Below are 18257 nucleotides of genomic sequence, written 5' to 3'. Positions count from 1 at the left end.
GTGAAAATTATGAAATGCCTCTTTTCAAGCTAAAGAAGAGGTAAAGATGCCTACTTGCCTTAGGACCACGTGCTGTGTGTACAGACAGCGCGGGAAGGGGGGTGACCCAGTTATCTATCTGTCCAGTCTGCCTTTGATCAAAGCCACATTTTACAGCTTGAACTTGACTTTCTTCTGACCTCCTCTGCTGCACCACTTCTTGCCTTGTGCCCGGTTCTGAGAGTTCTCGGGCATGTTTTCCTGGTTCCATGCTTGTTTTCACCCTCACTGGGACTTTTGGCGCTGAAACAATGGACAGTGAACAGCTGCTTGTCAGTAGGAAACCATCACAAAATTGAATGTCCGCTGCGATTCAAACTCGAGTGGCCACATGCGTTCTGAATCAGACAGCTCGGCTTCAGAAACCCAGGAAGTCGGGCCTGGGCAATGGGGCGCCGGTGGATGGTTAACCACCAGCTCTCGGTGGAGAGAAGACCTGATTTGAAGCATTTGGTGATTTTCCTAGTACAGATATTCCCATTGTGGCTGATGTCAAGCTAACAAAGTCACATCCCTAAACACGGAATTGGGAGGATGTGTCCCCCCACCTTGCCCTGCTCCCCCAGGCAGGGGCGAGCACACCTCCACCTGCACCTGGAAGGATGGAGGCCTGGGAAGCTGCATCTGTCTCTGGTCTAGTCTCCATGGAAACCTTGAAATTAGACCAGACTAGCCCAGGCTCCATTGCTTGTTTTCTGAAAGAGAAGCTAAGTTTCATAAGACATCTTTTCAAATAGGCATGCACAGCACTTTCTTTCTCTCATTCCTGGGGCCACCTGGCAGTGAAAACCAATAGGGTCTTCCCGGTGGGCTCCTGGCAGACTGTGGCCTCCTCTCCGCACCTCCAAAGTTAGGCTGTGCGGAGCAGGCAGAAGAGAAAAGGCTGCCTGCCTCGCCCCATCCTTGCCACCCCAGAGAAATCCCTCGGAGGCCTGAGAAATGACTGCCCTTAGCAGTCACACGCTCACTTGAAATGGTGACTGAAGACGGCATGGGCAGAAGGCGTGGTCCACTCACCTTGGTTTGTACTGAATCCAGATGGAGGCTGCTAATGGATTAGCACATGGACGATAGTGATAATTTTCCATAAAAACTTCACTCTCCCGTCATTATCACAGGGCACTTTCTGGCTCCCCTGGGCCGCCTCCACTTTCTGTTGGTGGACTTACAGAAACTAGGATAATGGAACCCCGGGCTCCAAAGTCAATGCTGAAACCCGGCTCCGGCCCGTTCTCATCCGTCCACTTCAAAGGACGTGCCAGACAAGACGTGTGAGATGGGGTAAAATTCCCCCTGCCAACCCAGCTCTCAAATCAGGGTGGGGGGCCAGCCAGCCACCTTCCTCCCGCCTCTTCTGGGCACCAATCCTATGGCACGTAAAGTCGTCAGAAGGTGACTTCAGGGTCAGACTTCAGAGAACCTCATTCCATGTATTACCTGCCTGTTGCAACTGTGTCCGTGCTCGGGTTGTCCGCACACACAGACGGTGGCTGTGTGCGAAAGGGAGGAACAGAAGTCAGATCCAGCAGAAGCATCGCTAAGACCGGTCGGCAGCAACTGTGGAGCCGCTAGTTGTTGAACGTTGTCCTCACTGAGCACAACGTGGTGAGGACCAGCTGCAGAATATTTGGGTCAAAGCAGCTTCTGAGATCACACAGACAAGGGTGGGCAGGCTCCGTGTGGGGCCACAGGGCCACCGCCAACCTCGCTCCCATGACCAATGTCCCATGGAGGTCACCACTTCTCTGCAGCTTGGAGCCCAATGGCCAGTGCTTAAGAAGCAGGTGGGCATCATGCTTTCCCACCTGCCACCAGCCCCATGTGTCCTTGATCGTGACCAGACAGACGGTCACCTCTAGGAGCCTCTGGGGAGTCTAGGAGCCCAAAGGAGCTTCTCAGAAAGAGGAGCCAGAGCACGTCCCATGGTCATCCTTTGGTGATAAGGATGAGGACAGCTGCCCTTGATGAGGACACGGGGAGCAGCCTGAAGAGCCCCTCCAAGCCAGGGAACCAGGGTCACTGGGCACGCCAGGTGGGTGGCGGCTGGGTGTGTCTGCCCGCGAGCCCCGGCCCTCCCTGCCGTCTCACCAGCTGCCTCGTTCCAGACTGTCCAGCGGTGGCCTTCACTCAGAGACTGGCAGTGCGTTCTGGCTGTGGGAGTCACCGCCGAGGCCCGACGAGCGGAGCGACCGCCTGTCGAAGATCCTGTTCAGAATCTCCTTGTAGCTTTTGCGGTACTGGTGTCGCAGCAGGGAGTACACAAAGGGGTCACAGGCGGCCTTGCCGTAGGTCAAGCACTTGCAGAGCACGCCCCAGTGGGAGCCGATGGCCGTCGCGGAGGACAGCTCCACCAGCCTGCGGAGAGACGGGAGGTCACGGCCAGGCGCGGCCCCGCTCGGAGCCCCGACCCTGCTCGGAGCCCTGACCCCGGCTTCCTGGCCAAGCCTCCGTTTCCCTGGGACAGCCTGCTCAGTAACTACAACAGCAGCAATTCACAGCAGTCACAGTGAGGGGAGCAGATGTTCACCAGGCACTTATTTTATTCTGGGGGCTGTGCCAACACGTGTGATTTCACGGAGCCCTGGGAGATGGGACAAGCTCCATTTTACACGAGAGGAAATAGATGTCTGAGGAAGTTAAGGCGTTGCTGGAAGTCACATGACCAGTAAACAGCAAAGGCAGGACTGGAACCCAGGTCCGTCTGACTCTGGAATGGAAGCTCATCTGAGAAAGGAGCTAATAGGCCCTGGCTGGTGGGGCTCAGTGGGCTGAGTGGCAGCCTGCAAACCAAAGGGCTGCTGGTTCGATTCCCAGGCAGGGTCTGGGTTTCGGGCCAAGTCCACAGTAGGGGGTGTGCGAGAGGCAACCACACATTGACGTTTCTCTCCCTCTGTTTCTCCTTCTCTCCCCCTCTCTCTAAAAATAAATCAATAAAATCCTAAAACAATAAAAGAAATGAGCTAACAGGGAATAGTGTCCCGGCCACTGGCCCCAGCTCCGCCTCTCAGCTGCTGTGTGCACCGGGGCTGCTTGTTCTCAAGTGGAAAACAAGCAGTTCAACCAGATCAGCTCTACAAACACCACAAGCCACAGAGGCAGATTCTCCGCTTCCCACCCCAACTCTGCCTTCCAACGAGGCTGCCTGGGAGGAAGGGCTGAGGGTAATTTTGCAGACATTCTGCAAAGCTCAAAGCATGGCATGTCTTACATCAGGAGAAGGTCTGCTGGCCAGGAAGTCCTCTTCCTGGGGCTGGGCTTTGGTGGCCCCTAGCAATAGTGGCCATCAGGGTCCCCTGAAATGACCCGCATAGACCAGAGGGGGTGAGGGAAGACCCAGCTGGGTCACGGGACCCATCCACGACCCAGGGAGCGGTGCTGATGCCAGGCAGGAGGCTGTACAGCCTTCCTCCCTGTGCAGGAAGCACCCTCCCAGCCCTGCTTGATGCATGGTCCCCTCTCCAGTGTGTCCAGCCCCCTGGGCCATATTCGGACATTCTCCAGCAGGAAGCTGGCGGCTGTGAGCCTCCCCTCCAGAGCAGGTCCTTCATGAGCGCATTCGGAGCCCGCCATCCACCTCCTCATTCAGCCCCACTGTCTGCCCTGCCCTCTGACCCCGTGGGCCCACTTCTGCTCACATCCTTGGCAGCTCGAATGGGGAAATGGGGCTGTTAGCGTTCGGGAATTCTGTACTTTTAAGAACTCTACTCTGGGAAACAATGAGTTTCAGGAGACAACCTGCCCTCACCCTGAGTTTAGAATTCACACCAAATAATAACAATGAAACAGCCGAATGCCAGCACCTTGTTGCTACCCGGTGCCAAGTTACTTTTCCAAAACGTCTGGTCTTCTGAGCATTACCATGTTCAGCCTTAGCATAATGGCTCTCCCCCAGGGCTTCTTAAAAGAGCCAAACAACATCAAACCATCCAGCAAGATCTAAACTGTTATTCGCAGGCTCTGCAGCCTCCACAGAAGAGTAAAACCATTGGGGACAATTTAAAGTTTCACCAGTTAGAGGTAAACGGAGAGGTTAAACCGCTCGCATTTTCATCGCAGAGGTTTCACGTGAAGTCTGAACTCTCCCGGCTCAGCAGCAGCCGCCCCCAGGGGAGCGTCTCCTTTGGGTCAAATCCTTGGTGTGCGCAACCCCTGTCCCTTGGAATCGGTATCATTCCCATTTTACAGATGAGGAAATCCAGGCTCAGAGAGACTGAGCAGCAAGCCAGCGTCTCCTGCATGGGAAACCTGTTCCATTTAACCTCATTCCAGTCTGGGCTCGGGGCCACCCTGAGCTTCAAACCTCAGCAATGAGATTGGACGAGATGGGCTCCGGGGTCCCTTTGAGCCCCGAGAGCACCTTCCCCATGGAGTTGTTCTGTGCTGCCCGAAACTTGTGTTCACATGCCCCCGCAAGCAGTACACAGGGAGACCTCTGCTTTGTCTGACAAGCTCATGTCTGGCCTTTGTCAGGGCTCGGGGCACAGAGATGCTTTGGGTCAGTCCAGGCCCAGCCGTTGCTCCAGTGTGGCCACTGGGTGGGGCTGAAGCTGGGATGTCCCTTCTGTGCCCACCTGTGGCTGGCTGACCTGCTCTCTGCTTTTTCTGTGCACCTGGACCCCCCACTGCCTACCGTCACTGCTGTGCACCTGCTGTGGTTGGCTTTGCTCCGCCCTACCTCTGTTCAAGGGGCCTGAGAGGCGGCAAGGACGTCCCCATTGCCACGATTGCTTTTTTCCAGATCTGGGCAGGCACGTGTATGATCACATGACCCGTCCAATGACCTGTTAGAGAGGGACCCTCCAGCCCTCGTGCTCACTGGGAAAGCAGCATTATTATTCCGGTCAGTCCCGGTGTCCCCATGGGCAGGCTCACGGCCCTGCTCTGCCCTGGCTGGCTTTTTCTGCACGGGTTGGCTTGCTGACTCCCCTCTCCCACCCCAGCCCCAGCTCAGACCCAAGAGCCCTGCCTTTAGGGATTACTGGGCTCAGGTGTTTATAAAGTGGGACTCGGCTTCCTTTTCTTCGTAGCCCCCTGCTGGGTTGAACGGCATCGCCCTCAAATTCGTATGTTGAAGTCCTGACCCCCCCCTTAGGATGGGGGTGCCTTTGCGCCTTAGAATGGGGCCTTACGTGGAAACGGGGTCCTTACAGAGGTCATTAGTTAAGAGAAGGTTACTGGGGTGGGCTCTGCTCCCAGAAGGTCCTCCCAGCTGGACTGGTGTCCTTACGAAGGGGGTCAGTTTGGATACAGGAGAGAACAGCGTGTGAATGTAAAAGCAGAGATGGGCTGATGTGTCTGCAAGCTGAGCAACACCAGTGACCCCCAGCAAGCACTCGGGTGCTGGCAGGGGGGCGGGGGGGGGGCTGCAGAAGGAACAGGCCCTGCCAACACCTGGATTTTCAACTTGCAGCCTCCAGACCTGCCATGATACATTTCTATTGTTTAAGCCCCTCTGTCACTGGTTGCTTGCTACGGCAACACTGAGAAAGGTGTACACCCCCGCCCCTGCCCCTGCCACAGACAGCCCCGTGGGGACTGTGCTACCTGGGCCGATGGGGGTGGGGTCACAGAGGCATTAGCCACTCTGGAGCAGGGCACTGCCCCCTCCGTGCCCTCCCTGCCCCCACCTGACCCTGACCTCCCCTTCAGCACCAAGGGGACTTTGCATGTGCTGCCTGGGGTGTGAGCCAGAAAACCCTGTCACTAGGGTCCATTCAGGCGGAAACGTTCACGCTTCTGCGCCCAGAACCCACACGTGCTAACCCCACACGCAGCTGTCCCTCGGAATCCCACAGTCCCGGGAGTGAGAGCCCACAGGGTCGGGGGTCAGGTTGGGGGGGCGGGCAGGAGTCTGTGTTTTCCAGCATTTTAGGTGACTGGGATGCAGGTTCAAGAGGCCCCGCTGTGAGCATGGGGTGGGGGACGGTGGGGGACCGTGGGGAGAGGGAGGTCTGGGCAGAGTCTGGGCAGAGCCCCAGGTGGGGGTGAAATGCTGTCAGCAGGGTGTGGGTCTGCTGCTGGATCAGAGGCAGAGCACAGAGATGTGCGCTATTCTGACCTGAGGGACAGAGCAGGTACCCACAGACCCCACCGCTCTCAGTCCTGCACCCCTGGCCCCGCCTCTGCACCCCTCTGCTCTGTATTTGTTGGCAGTGTGGATGGGGTGAGGGGGAAACTCCAGGGAGCCACTCCCCTCTCTCTCTCTCTCTCTCTCTCTCTCTGCAGGAAGCCCTCTGCTCTGGGTCACTGGCAGGTCCCCCACCTAACTGTCTCAGCAGGGGGCTAATCAGGCCAGGAAGACCTCCCCCCTCCCCCCTCACCCCTCATCCACAGGGACCTCTCACCCCTACCCAGCAGTCTGTCCATCCTGGTCCCAGGATGGCAGATGGGGGTGCCTTTGCCAGATCTCCAAGGCGATCTCTGAACCCCGATAGGCCAATGTCTTAATTCTGCCGCACAGTGACGACTGGGATGCGAACAGGAGCAGTGACGCCTGCAGCCCCCCACCCAGCCCCTCCCCTGAGCCCCCACAGGCTCGGTGCCTTGATAACCGCTTCACGTACATGGCCTCGAGCCCCCTGAAGGTGTTCTCCCTACTGCACGGGGGGTGGGGGGACTGGGGCCAAGTGAAGTGCCAAGGCCACAGGCCAGATGTGGAAGAACCAGGACTTGAACCCTGGATTGTAGGTGACACTCAGGGACCGTGTGTCCTCCTGGTGCCGGCTGCCCCTCCTAGTGCCTTGACTTGGTTACAGGACATGGTCAAGGAGCTTTACTTTCCACTCTTGAATTTAAAATGGTAAATTAGCGTCTGCTTTTAAAACCGTCCCTCACCTCTTCTCTCTCTCGCACACACACGCACACACACACACACACACACACTCACACACACATGCTGTGCACCGAACGCAGCCCCAGCAGCAGAACTTTCTCTGGGAAGCCGGCCACATGTCCTCCCGAGTCTTCTGGACACTGGTCTGTGCAGGTGAAGACCTGTACGTGATGAGCTGGCCATTAAATTTTCATGAGGCATTGGATGGAAAGGGCATTTGGTAATAGAACATTAACACTGGACGGACACCTGCAGACCCAACTCTGCTGCCAGCGACAGAAGTCTGTGACTTTGAAAAGAGCAATAACGGTGCCCCACTCCAAGGGTTTGGGACAACCGTGATTACTTGTACGTATTTATCTCTAAGGAGATAATCACCTTACAAGTGTTTCTGGATGAGTATCTGGCGAGGGTCTTCGGGGCCCTGTTCAAATGCTCTGGGAAGAGCTGACGTGTCCCAAGGCTTTGGGGACCTGGGAGCTGATGTGAGTGTGTGAGTGGATAGAAGTTGTGTCTCGTATTAAGGGAAGGTGGGGGCTTCCAGATGTTTCCCACGGTCACCTGATGTGTGCAGGTGCAGTGGCGGCTCTTTGGTTGAGGCAGCTGGTGGAACTGTCTTTCTGAGGGGGGTTTGTGGCACAGCCAGTACTGCACTAGCCAAGTCTGTAGGTGGCTCCCGCCACCCACGCGGGTGGCCTCTGGATCTCGCTCCAAGTCCACCCAAGTTGATGTCACCCAAGTGGGAAGTCAGAGGTGACACCATGTGAACCCACCACTTCTTCCAGAGAAAGGGCTCACACGCCTACCTGCCTTCACCCACAGCAGTTTGGTCATGCAAAGGTGCTGGGGTAGGAGGTCGGGTCAGCCTGCAGGTGGGTGGCTCTGTATTTCCGGTCCCCATGCTTTGGAGATGTAGCATGGCCGCAAGGCTGCATTATTGCCAATGGGCCAGACACCAACCTTTAACCCTTGGTTCTGCCAGCTGCTACTCCCATGTCCTTGGGAAACTCTTCTCGCTGCTCTGAACCACGGTCAGATGAGGGCGCTGGTGCTCACCTTGTGGGAGCGCCGTACCAAGTGCAGCCAGGTCAGTACTGTTCCTTCTGAGATGCATTACAGGTGTATCCACTCAGTGACGGAGACTTTGTGTTCTTTTACAATAAGGGAGCAATGCAAGGGAAGCTCAAGAAGCTATTTGAAGACTTGAGTGGTTCTTGACTCAAGGATGACGCTCCCCCTCTGAGAATGTTGTCAGGCAGATAGGAGGACACTGGGGACAAAGAGAAGGGAGTCCCTTCCCAGCCAGCCTGATCTTCTCGATTACCTCGGAGGGTGGCAGATGTCACAGTAGAAGCCCCTTCTCTTCCTCACATCCCGATTCTACCAGCGTCGAGGTCCCCACAGCTGTTCCGACGTTAACCCGGACTCCCCGCCTTGGCTCCGTTCATGAGGTTTGGATGGGAGGTGGCGGCGAGGCAGCTGCCTGTGTAGAGACAGTCACTGCGCTGTTGTGGGCAGAGCCTGCTTCTGTGCTGACAGCTCGATGAGGGGTTTCAGTGACACTCCAGAAACTCGATCTCAATCATCTCAGAGGCAGCAGCTCTCTGGTTCAGAGTGGGACACAGGCATGAAGCATCGAACCCTGCGCTCCCAGCGCAGACGTCGATGGACGCAGCTCCAGGACCTGTGTGCAGGCTCGGGGCGAGGCCGACCCAGGCTGGCGCCTGGCTGAGCCTCAGAATCCTTGTCTTTCAGACAAGGATGTTATCTGGACACAGAGGGTGGCCCAGCTTCAGGTGCAGAAGCCGGGCCACCGTGTCCAGGCTGAGCATGCCAGGGGCTGGGCTCTCCTGCACCCAGTGGGCCATGGGGACCCCACGTTCCACGGTAAATTTAAGGGAACAGCTGGTTCTTACCTCTCCCCTCTGGATTCCACAAAGTCAGCCTGTCGTTGCCTCAGTGGCTTTGACTTATTTCCAGGGACAGGAAGGAGGCAGAGAACAATGAGTTGGCGCTGCCTCCAGGAGAGTCCCCGGGGCTGCTTGGTGGCCGTCTCAGAGGGGCTCAGGCTGCCCTGTGCCTTGTTACCCAAATGATCTGTCCGATCCCTTTCCTCTCTGAGCCTCAGTCCCCCCATCTGCCAGAGCAGCTCATACCACTTGCCCAGCCCACCCCTTGGGGGCGCTTTAGGGTCCGGGAGGTACCATGTAAGGTGCCCTGCAAGGCAGAGTCATGCCAGGTCCAGGTCACCTGTTGTCAGAAAGTACCTCTTGGCTCCTACAAGCCCACCTCTGCCCCACTGCTGCCTCCTAGTGCTCATTCACCCTAACTATACTTCAGCAACACCAGTATTGGGTTTTATTTCCCTCCAGTGCACAGAATTGACGGGGTGATACTTTTTTCTCCTGCATAAAACATGCGGAGAAAATTCTGTAGTCAGAGAAGACTGGCTTTCTGAATGCACAGTCCTGCAGCCATAACACGGCAACCGTGGCTGGCATGGGGCTGGGAACTTGGAAAGAACATGACAAGCCCACCACAGCTGGAGTAGGAGTGGGAGACCCCTGGGGATGCAGAACAGGTGAGCCCACCTGCGCTCCCTGCTCCCTGTGCTGATGGCGCATGGCCCTGCTGTCACCAGCATGTCCCCGCCAGCACACCCGGGGCAGGGCTCTCCTGTGCCCACCTTCACGGTGCCTTCTTCCATCTTTCCCCTGGCCCTTCCTGTAGGGCCCCTTTCTGGTGGGGCCCAGGATGAAGGGTTGGGGGGGTGAGATTTGGAAATCAAGTGGGAGAGTCTTTCACAGCCCCTTCAGTTCTGAGTTTCCTCTAAAAGGATTCACGGCCACCGAGGGAGAGAATGCAGCGTCCTTATCAACTCTGTCAAGTTCACCCTCACCCCTCTATGGACTGTCTGTAGCAATCTGTGGCCAAGAGGGACCAGGGACCGCTGAAGGTCACGCAGGCCCTCTGTGCTCTCCAAAGCCCTGTGCCCGTCCCACCCGCCACATTAGCATCGCCGCTCGGGCTCACCTGGTGATGACGTAGGGCGCGAAGCACACGAGGAAGGTCCCTATGAAGGTGCTGATCTTCTTGGTGGCTCGCTGGCGCCTCCTCTTCTGTTCCTCCAGACAGCGTTCCCGCACACTGCAGGCAGAGAAGGGGACACGGTGACTCCCAGGTCGACCTGCCCAGGTCACACTGGGCTACGGTGCTGGAACGTGGCTGTGCAGCCTGGGAGACCCGAGGTCGGGGCTTGGCTGCAGCTGCGTGGCTGTGGGCACCACTGGTGGTATGAGCTGCTCTGGCAGATGGGGGAATTGAGGCTCAGAGAGCCAAGGGACTGCACCACTGAGCCTCGGGGCCATCAACTGTAGCGTGTGGGTAGCCATGTAACAAAATGCCGCAAAGGGCTGTTTTGAGAGTTACAGGCATGAAAGCACACGGATGCATGAAGGGTGTTCAGGGTGTAACACGGTGAGCGCAGCGCCCGGGCAAGTACAAAAAACACGAAATCATTGTTACTACTCGTATTCACTGGACACGGGCTGTGCCCCAGCCCAGAGTCCATACTAAGTACCATCTCTAATTCTTATCCTTACTACGATGGATCCCGCCAGGTGCGTGTTACCTGCCAGGTGACGTTTTACAGGGCAGGTAAATGAAGAACGTGAGCTCAGAGAGGCTGAGTGCACTGGCTCAGCTGGGAAGTAGAGACAGGATTTGGACCTGTGTCCGTGGTATTCAAAGCTGGTCCTTTTCACCTGGGCCACCTGGACTCCAGGCACAGTATGAACAGGGCTTCCTTTCTTCCGCATCTTCAGCCCTGTGTCTTTCATCCCAAAGCCTCGGCCCGGCTGGGAGCAACGAACACCATTTATAGCATCGTTGAGAGACAAGTCACTCAACTCCTTCAGAGACCAAGATCCTTGAAGCTAAGAGATGACCAAGTCTCTGCAGAATCAGGGGCACTACTTTGAGGATGGAATCAGGAGCTTGCCACCTATGCCTCTCACCCACACTCCGGGTCTTCCACGCACAGGCTGCTCATGCCAGCGACGGCAGCAGCCTGCGGGATCTGCTTCCTGCAGCCCCAGGGAAGTGCCTGAGTAACAGCACCGTGGACGGGAGACCATGCTCCACCCCGTGGGCCAGCGATGGTAGGTGTCTCCACTATTCGCTTTGAAGATAAATCACGGGAATCCAAAAGTAAGCAGGGAGGAAGACTGGGGACAGAGCTGTCCCAGGACTGAAGACAGCTGGGCAGAGCCCAGACTGGGCCACAGTAACCTGGTTCCCAAAATAGGCCAGTCTGTTCAACGAAAGCAAGGAGGGGAGGGAACAGCCATGAGCCAGGTTGGTGCGCAGCAGAAAGGCCAGGGCTCCCTTCCACGAGAACCATGATTGATGCTTAATCGAAATGCTTCTCCTTCATTTTCTTGATCACAGGTGAGTGATTCCATGTGTGTCTGGATCGAAGGCGCCTGAAGTTCCGGCAGGGTTCCCCTCCCTTGACCGGTGCCTTTCCAGGAATTTGGAGAGTTGGGAACCAGAGTCTGGCTTGGTACAAACAGGTTTCATACTGGCCAAACATTTATTACTCGTGACTGATATTATGAATTGATTTCTAATTCTTATGTCAATAACAACCCACACTTCTTGAGTGTTTAACATGTGCCATCTTAGAGACTGCAGTGGGGCTCCTATGCAGAGAGGTGCCAGAGCATCAGCTCATCCGGAAAACCTGAAGAACACGGTGGTGTGGGGGGAGGGGGGGACGGAAGGGCGGCTTTGATCTGGGTCACAGAGCGAGAGCAGGTCTTAAATCTCCTGACGCTCCATTTGTACCTGGGTTTCTGTAGAGCTGACCACGAGGTCCTCGGGCTCGAGTGACATGTGCAGGACACGGGTGGGTATGAAGAGAAGGCTTGAGGCCCATCCGGAGCAGTTCTGGGTGCAGTGAGAACAGCTCATCTTGGTTTGCCTGAGGTGGTCTTGGTTTCAAAACTCCAAGTCCTACACCCTGGGGCCCTCTTGTCCCAGGAAAACCAGGACAATGGCCACCCTAGGGTGCAGCGTTTGGGGCGTATTCTCCTCAACACAAGACTTTTAAATAGTTAAATATTTCTGCTAAAACTGTCAGTGCGATTGAGGTGAGACTTGCTGGAGATTTGGGACATGAGCCAGGTGTCCTGAGAACTGTGAAACAGCCACCCCTGGGAGGAGCAGAGTATGCTGGTCACCCCTAAGAAATGAGCACCAACCTTGTAAAAATGACTCACTGCAGGATGGGGGTGCCAAACTGGCGTTGGCCCTGGGACCAGGCCCTCCTCCAATCTGTGACCCTGGCCCTGAGAAGGACACTTCTCAGATGCTTTAGAACCACCCAGAGGAGGCCTGTGCCCACCCCATGTGGGGTGAGTCTCCCCACCGGTCCGGTCAGTTCTCTGCTCTGGGACAGGCAGGCTGGACTCTATGGCTGATGTCCCATGTGGTGAGAGAGATCCTCTCAACCATCAACCCAGCTCCCGGTGGGGAACCTGGGGCTCAGAGAAGGGAGGGCCTTGCCCTGCCCCAAAGAGCGGGGTGCAGGTGACAGACGCCCACCCTGTCTGGCGTTGCTGGTCAGGAGCCACATGGCTGCTTCCTTGCCTCCTGCAGGTAAATGGGTTCATCTTTACCTGAGGCTTCCCCGGTTTCCAGGTGAGAGCAGGTTGGTGGCAGGAACAGGGAGACAGGGCAGTCCCCTGGGCCCCGAGGGGAGCAGAGCAGCCCTCCCGCTTGTCATCCCTGTTTCAGCACAGTGTGGGAGCAGCGCACTCGCTCCCAGAACAGTGGGACAATGACTTTGTACTTGCCATTTCTGCCCCCACCGTACACAGCTTTGCCCAACTCAGCTCCTTGAATCTTGCAGCCCCGAGAGCTGTTGCTTTCTTTACTTGCAGATGAGGACACTGAGGGCCAGAAGGTGTATGCTGTGCCCTGGGCCCCACAGCGAGCTGGGGACAGACCTGGTTTCCTGACTCCAAGATCTGGGGTGCGTTCGGAGGCCCCACCGTCTCCCATAGGACCACTGAGCAGTGAGTAGGCTGCATGTAGCCATACAAACAAATTCTCCAAATACTCCCAGGCCCAGTGGTGGTGGCTGGGGTCCCCAGGCCCCCGGACGGTGCAGAGGACTAGGGTACAAAGCTCGCCTGGCTCAGTGCATTCTCCCAGAGTGCAAGCCTGTGGACAGAGTGAGGTTCCCACAGGCTCTGATGGGACATAGGGTTTCCTAGTGACAAAAGGAGACAGGCTGTCCAGCACTGTGACCTGTGGGGTCAAAGAGATGTTCCCCAGTAGGCTTCTACGGCAGGGCAGAAGGGACAGAATGCTGGGAGCAGCTGCCAAGTCAGTATATGCAACCACAGCTGAGACCTGCCGGCTGCAGGCACCTCCATGCCCAGCACAGTGGTCTGGGTCCTGAGTGACCCCCAGGTGACCATACCCGATCCAGAGCCCATGTTCCGAGGACTCTGAGCAACCCAGATTTGTCTCCTGGCTTTTAGGAAAATGAAGCAAAAGCCAAGGTATCGAGCTGGTTGGTGGTGGAGAGGAGCCTTCAGTCTGGGACCAGGACAGTGGTGTGGGCAGCCCTGTGAGAGGGATCTGTGTCCTGGACCCTGGATGTGGAGGGGCCCTCACCTGTCCCCACTGAACAAAGAGTTCATGAGATAAGGGAGGTGCCCCCTGTCCCCTAGCTCACAGCCTCGCCCTGGGCCCTGACCGGAAACACGAAACTCCTCCCCCTAGTGCCCTGATCCTGCTTCTAGAAGGTGCACGGGCACCCTCCCAGGTCCATCCCCTTGTGTCCTCGACAGGAGACCTGAAGGGCAGAGGAGTGAGTGGCACAGGGAGGCACGGCCTGAAGCATCCACTTTGCACAGAGCCGGCCCCTACGGTGCTGGGGAGAGCAGGGGCTGGGGAGCAGGGCGGGGGGCTTTGTGCTCAGGGCAGCTCAGTGCTCCCCACCATGAGCTCCAGGGAGCCTGGGGGTTCTAAATTAAGTCCCACCTTGCAAAGCATCATAAAGGTGTGTTTGTCAGGGTGGGAGGTACCGCATGTTTCAGCTGGCAGTTTCTAGTTTTCATTTAGGACCTCCAAACACGGACACAGAGGGTGTGCTTGCCACTCTCTGTGCCGTTTCATGCCCATCAGTCTCGGGGTCTGAGCCACAACCTAGGGCTGCTAAAGTAGGCAATGCCCTACTTCCCTGGCCTCCCCGGAGTCCTCATCTGTAAAACCAAGGGCACGATGGGTTCCCTCCATGGCCTCTTCCGTCTACTACGCCACGGCTTGGACCCCTGCAGGGTTGGTACCCAGCAGCCGTTCACCGCACACGGGATGAGTGTGGCCCAGCACCGCCCCGCTCCGGGAAGTCGAGCGACGGCCCACAGTGGGACTGCCGCACCACTGCCCTGGCTCCCCGCCGGCGCCCCATGTCAGATGACAGCACAAGTCTCTGGCGGCAGCAGCTGGAGGACCTGCATGATGAGTCGGAGCTGTGGTTTGGACAGCTGAATGGAGCCAGCGGGGCAGCTGGAGGACCAGGTGGGTAACAAAATGTCAGTCATTCCAAATTGCTCTGTGACCTGTCATGACCCGAGAAACCGCCACAGAAAGGCAGGTGTGGGGAACATCTCTCGGGGCCCCAGGTTTGATTCAGCACAGAGGGTCCCCGATCTTTTGGGGATGTCTAAGCAAAGGGGCCCAGCCTGCCACTCGCCATGTTCAACACTCTGGGAAGAGCAGGCACCAGGAGGGAGCTTCTTGGCCAGTCTGGGCCTGCAGGCACACAAACTGGTCCCTCTTAATTAAGCCCCAGGAGGTCCTGAGTGGAGGCAGGTGAGCGGAAGGCACCTGCTGCCCTGGCTGTCCGAATGAAGAAGCTGGCTGGGGAATGTCCCTCCTCGAAGGTGCCCCGACTCTCAGCTCCACTCCGGCCCAGGGGCTTGACCTGTCTTCCTGGAGCCCCCGGCTTGAGGGTGTGCCCCTGAGCTGGCTCTACAGTTTCTCAGGTCTGAGCCGAGGAGGAAGCCTGTGGATCAGCTGTCAGGGAGCCCCACTGCCCGCCCCCCACCCACTCTGGGGACTGAGCCTCAGGGTAAGGCAGATCGTGTTGCTGGAAGGGGGCATGAGTGCTGTCGTCCCCGCCCACTATGCCATGCCCTCAGGCCCGCCCTCGGCCAGTGGGACCCAGTGGGGCCTGTCTGACCTGGTCAAGGGCTGGCCTTGTGCCCAAAGCCCCTCCTCTCCCAGGTGCAGGCTGGGGCTGCTCCTTGGCCGGCAGGGCTCCTCAAAACCTGGGGCTTAGAAGAGTCGAGGTAGCAGGGCCACTGCCTCTGTGCTGAGACCCCTGGGAACCCTCGCTGCCCCGTCGACCTGGAGTTGGAGCGGAGAGTGGAGCCGGCTCCACTACACCCTAAATGGGCTGAAGAGGAGCCGCAGCTCCTTCTGCAACCTGCAGGAGAGCAGAGATGGGGCCTGAACAATCTAAATAAGAACCAATTCCTTTCCAGGCCCACCCCCTTCCCGGATGTTACACTCCTGGGGAGGGGCCACTGTGGGAGCAGCCTGGCCCAGGTCCCGAGGGCTAACCAAGCCCACAGCTCCCACAGCAGCCCCAGCCCCACCCTGTCCTGGAGCTGCACGCACTTTCTGGGGCAAGGTCCCCAGCCCTTCAGGGTGAGAAGGGGACTTGCCTTGAGAAGAGCGGCTGCAGATGGCGGCGCCCGGTGCACGGACTCCAGCGGTGAGTCAGCATATGTTCTCATGCCGGTGTGCATGCAGGCCACACCTGTGACCTGTGCACCATGGTGGTAGGTCTGTCACACATGCAGTTGATGTGTGAACACGCGGGGTTGTGTGTGCCTTCACATATCCACATGTATGGGTCTGTGTGCCCTGTTGGTCATGCACATGTACGTGCCATGTGTGTCACATGTGGTTCTGTGAGGAAGGGTCTGTGATGGGTCCTCATCTAATTCATCAGCATAAAACCAGGAAGGGACATTTGGAGGGGGGACGATGAACACATGCAGGCGTGCCCTTGCGCAGACACAGTGAAGTTCAAAGACTTTCCTTTTACTGCTCACAGGCAGGAAAAACTCAGGACTGAAGGCACCTTCACTCAGACTGGCACCTCTGGTCTGTCCCTCTCAGCTGTGAGCTCACTTCTTCCCAGGGCTGCGGGGGGCACTCACACCCTGGGGAGCTCCTTCCCTGCCCTGGCCTCCCCCATGGGTGCTCTCTGCCAGCCTCATCGTGTGCCTTCTGGGGATGCACAGCAGCAGAGTCCACAGAAATGCCACCAGCGTGTCCCTTCCCCCTTCCTCCTCTGTGAGGAAAGCCCGGTGAGCTCAACACCTCAGCTAGGTGCCCCCCCCCAAAGATGCCTCCCTGGGAAATAGCCACCAGGTGAGGGTGGAGGTGGGTGGAAATCTTGGAGGTGACACCGTCTGTCTGCAAGGCTGTCCAGGCTCCAAGTCCAGAAGACCCAGGACAGTGTCATCTGGGGAGAATGGAAGACCCCCCCTCCCTGCCTGCTCAGAGTCCTTCAGATATTCCTTTAAGGGCCCACTGAGGGAGGGGCAGCCCCAGGGCTCGCCCAGGCACACGCAGGCCCCAGGGAAATGACAGACCCAGGAGCACGGTCAGTCCAGTCTGATAGCCCTAAAGCAGCCCCCTAAACATCCAGGCCAGGCTCTCAGGGCTGGGGGAGAACCCTGGAGAGGTCTGAGCAGGAAGCCGAGACCACTGCCTTGCGTACACTGTTTGGAGTGGAAAGCACAAGCACATAAAAGAAGTATAAGAAGTCCAATGAAGTTCTGGCTCTGTGCTCTCCACCCTGATGCTTCCACAAGCCTGTGCATTCTTTCACCCACACTCTGGGTGGCCCTGCTTTGCTGATGCTCCGTGCATCTGTCTCAAGACGGGCAGCCTTTTCCCCTCCCCGACCTGGGTTTGCCTAAGAGGACGTGGAGATTCCTTGGAAAGGGGTCTGATCCGAGGCCACACGCTGGAGCATGGGGGATACACAAGCTCCCTTTTCCCCTAACAAAGACCCCCTTCCAGGCACCGAGACCCAGGCAGCCAGTCCCAGCGCCCCCATGGGGGCCCCCTCACCTGGGGTGGATGTCCACCAGCAGGACAAGAGTCTGCATGGTGATCACGTCGATGCGCTTGCAGTGGAATCGGGCCACCTTGAGCACCTTGAAGTACGTGCAGCAGAGCACAACGAAGGAGAGCAGGAAGCTGAACGCGTGGAAAGCGCCGGTGAAGACCGCGAAGCGCAGGCGCTCTTCGGGGCGCCAGCTGCAGAGTGTGCACGACGCGTACAGCTGGTGGAAGCCCAGCCAGGACAGGGCGAGCGCGATGGCTGGGAAGGTGAGCGCATGCAGCCACGTGTAGGCCACCATGAGCGCGGCGTCGCGGAGGCGCATCTTGGCACGGTAGCTCAGCGGGAACACCACAGCAACCCAGCGGTCAATGCTGAGTGCGGCCATGCTGAGCATGGAGTTGGTGGCCAGGAAGGTGTCGAGGAAGGCGGCCAGGCGGCACAGGCGGTCGCTAGCCGGCTGTTGCTGGGCCACGACGCCAGCCAGTGTGAGAGGCATGTTGACCACTGTGCACAGCAGGTTGCCGCACGTGAGGTTGAGGGTGAAGAGCGCTGGCGCCTGGCGGCGGATGTCGGCGCTGTGCAAGAGGCAGAGCAGCACCAGCCCGTTGGACAGCAGCGAAACTCCCATCGTGCCCACCAGCAGCCCCGCCAGGCCCGCGTCCCACGAGTTCATGGTGCGCGCCCCGCCTGCGCTCAGGGCCCGTAACCTGGCGCCTCCGTGGCGCAGCCCACCGCCCGGAGACCCCTGGTACACGCCACCATGGTTCCCTGGAGAGCGCGCAGCCACCCCGGAGCCCTGCGCCACCTCCCGGGCAGGCACCTGGGCGCGCAGCCACTCCGGAGCCCCGCGCCACCTCCCGGGCAAGCGCCGGGTGCGCCGCTGAATCAGAAGCTTTCAGAGCCCTCCGATCCTGGATTGCAGGCGCCTGCGCCCCCGCACTCTGCCTCTGCTTCCTCCTGCCCTCACCCCATCCCTCTGTCTCCACTCGCGCGCACCCTCCTGCTCCCTGGCTTTCTCTTCCTCCCCTCTCTCTGCTTAGCTCGCTCACTCTCCCTTTCTGCTCTCTCCTCCCCCTCCCCCCTCCCCTTTTTCTCTCTTTCCTTCACTGTGCTTCTCTTCTCTCTCCCACTGCTGTGTCTCCATCTGTCTCTCCCACCCCCAATTTTCCCCTCGCCTCTCGTTCTTCCCTCTCCTCTCCTCTTCCCTCTTAGGAATCTGGCTGC

At 58.0% G+C, this 18257-nt stretch overlaps 1 protein-coding gene across 1 annotated transcript; it reads right to left on the bottom strand.

Annotated features, from left to right (window-relative positions):
• Positions 1–2133: 2133 nt before the first annotated feature.
• On the bottom strand, positions 2134–17706 carry GPR26 (G protein-coupled receptor 26). Its single transcript, XM_037159087.2, has 3 exons — positions 17039–17706; positions 9905–10018; positions 2134–2394 (listed from the first exon to the last, which is right to left on the bottom strand). The coding sequence occupies exons 1-3, from the start codon at positions 17704–17706 to the stop codon at positions 2163–2165; spliced, it is 1014 nt and encodes a 337-aa protein (XP_037014982.2). The 3' UTR covers positions 2134–2162.
• Positions 17707–18257: the final 551 nt, after the last annotated feature.

This window comes from Artibeus jamaicensis, unplaced genomic scaffold, assembly GCF_021234435.1.
Source record: "Artibeus jamaicensis isolate MK-2021 breed Jamaican fruit bat unplaced genomic scaffold, CSHL_Jam_final contig_490, whole genome shotgun sequence".
NCBI lineage: Eukaryota > Metazoa > Chordata > Mammalia > Chiroptera > Phyllostomidae > Artibeus > Artibeus jamaicensis.
This window is presented reverse-complemented; position numbering and strand designations above follow the sequence as displayed.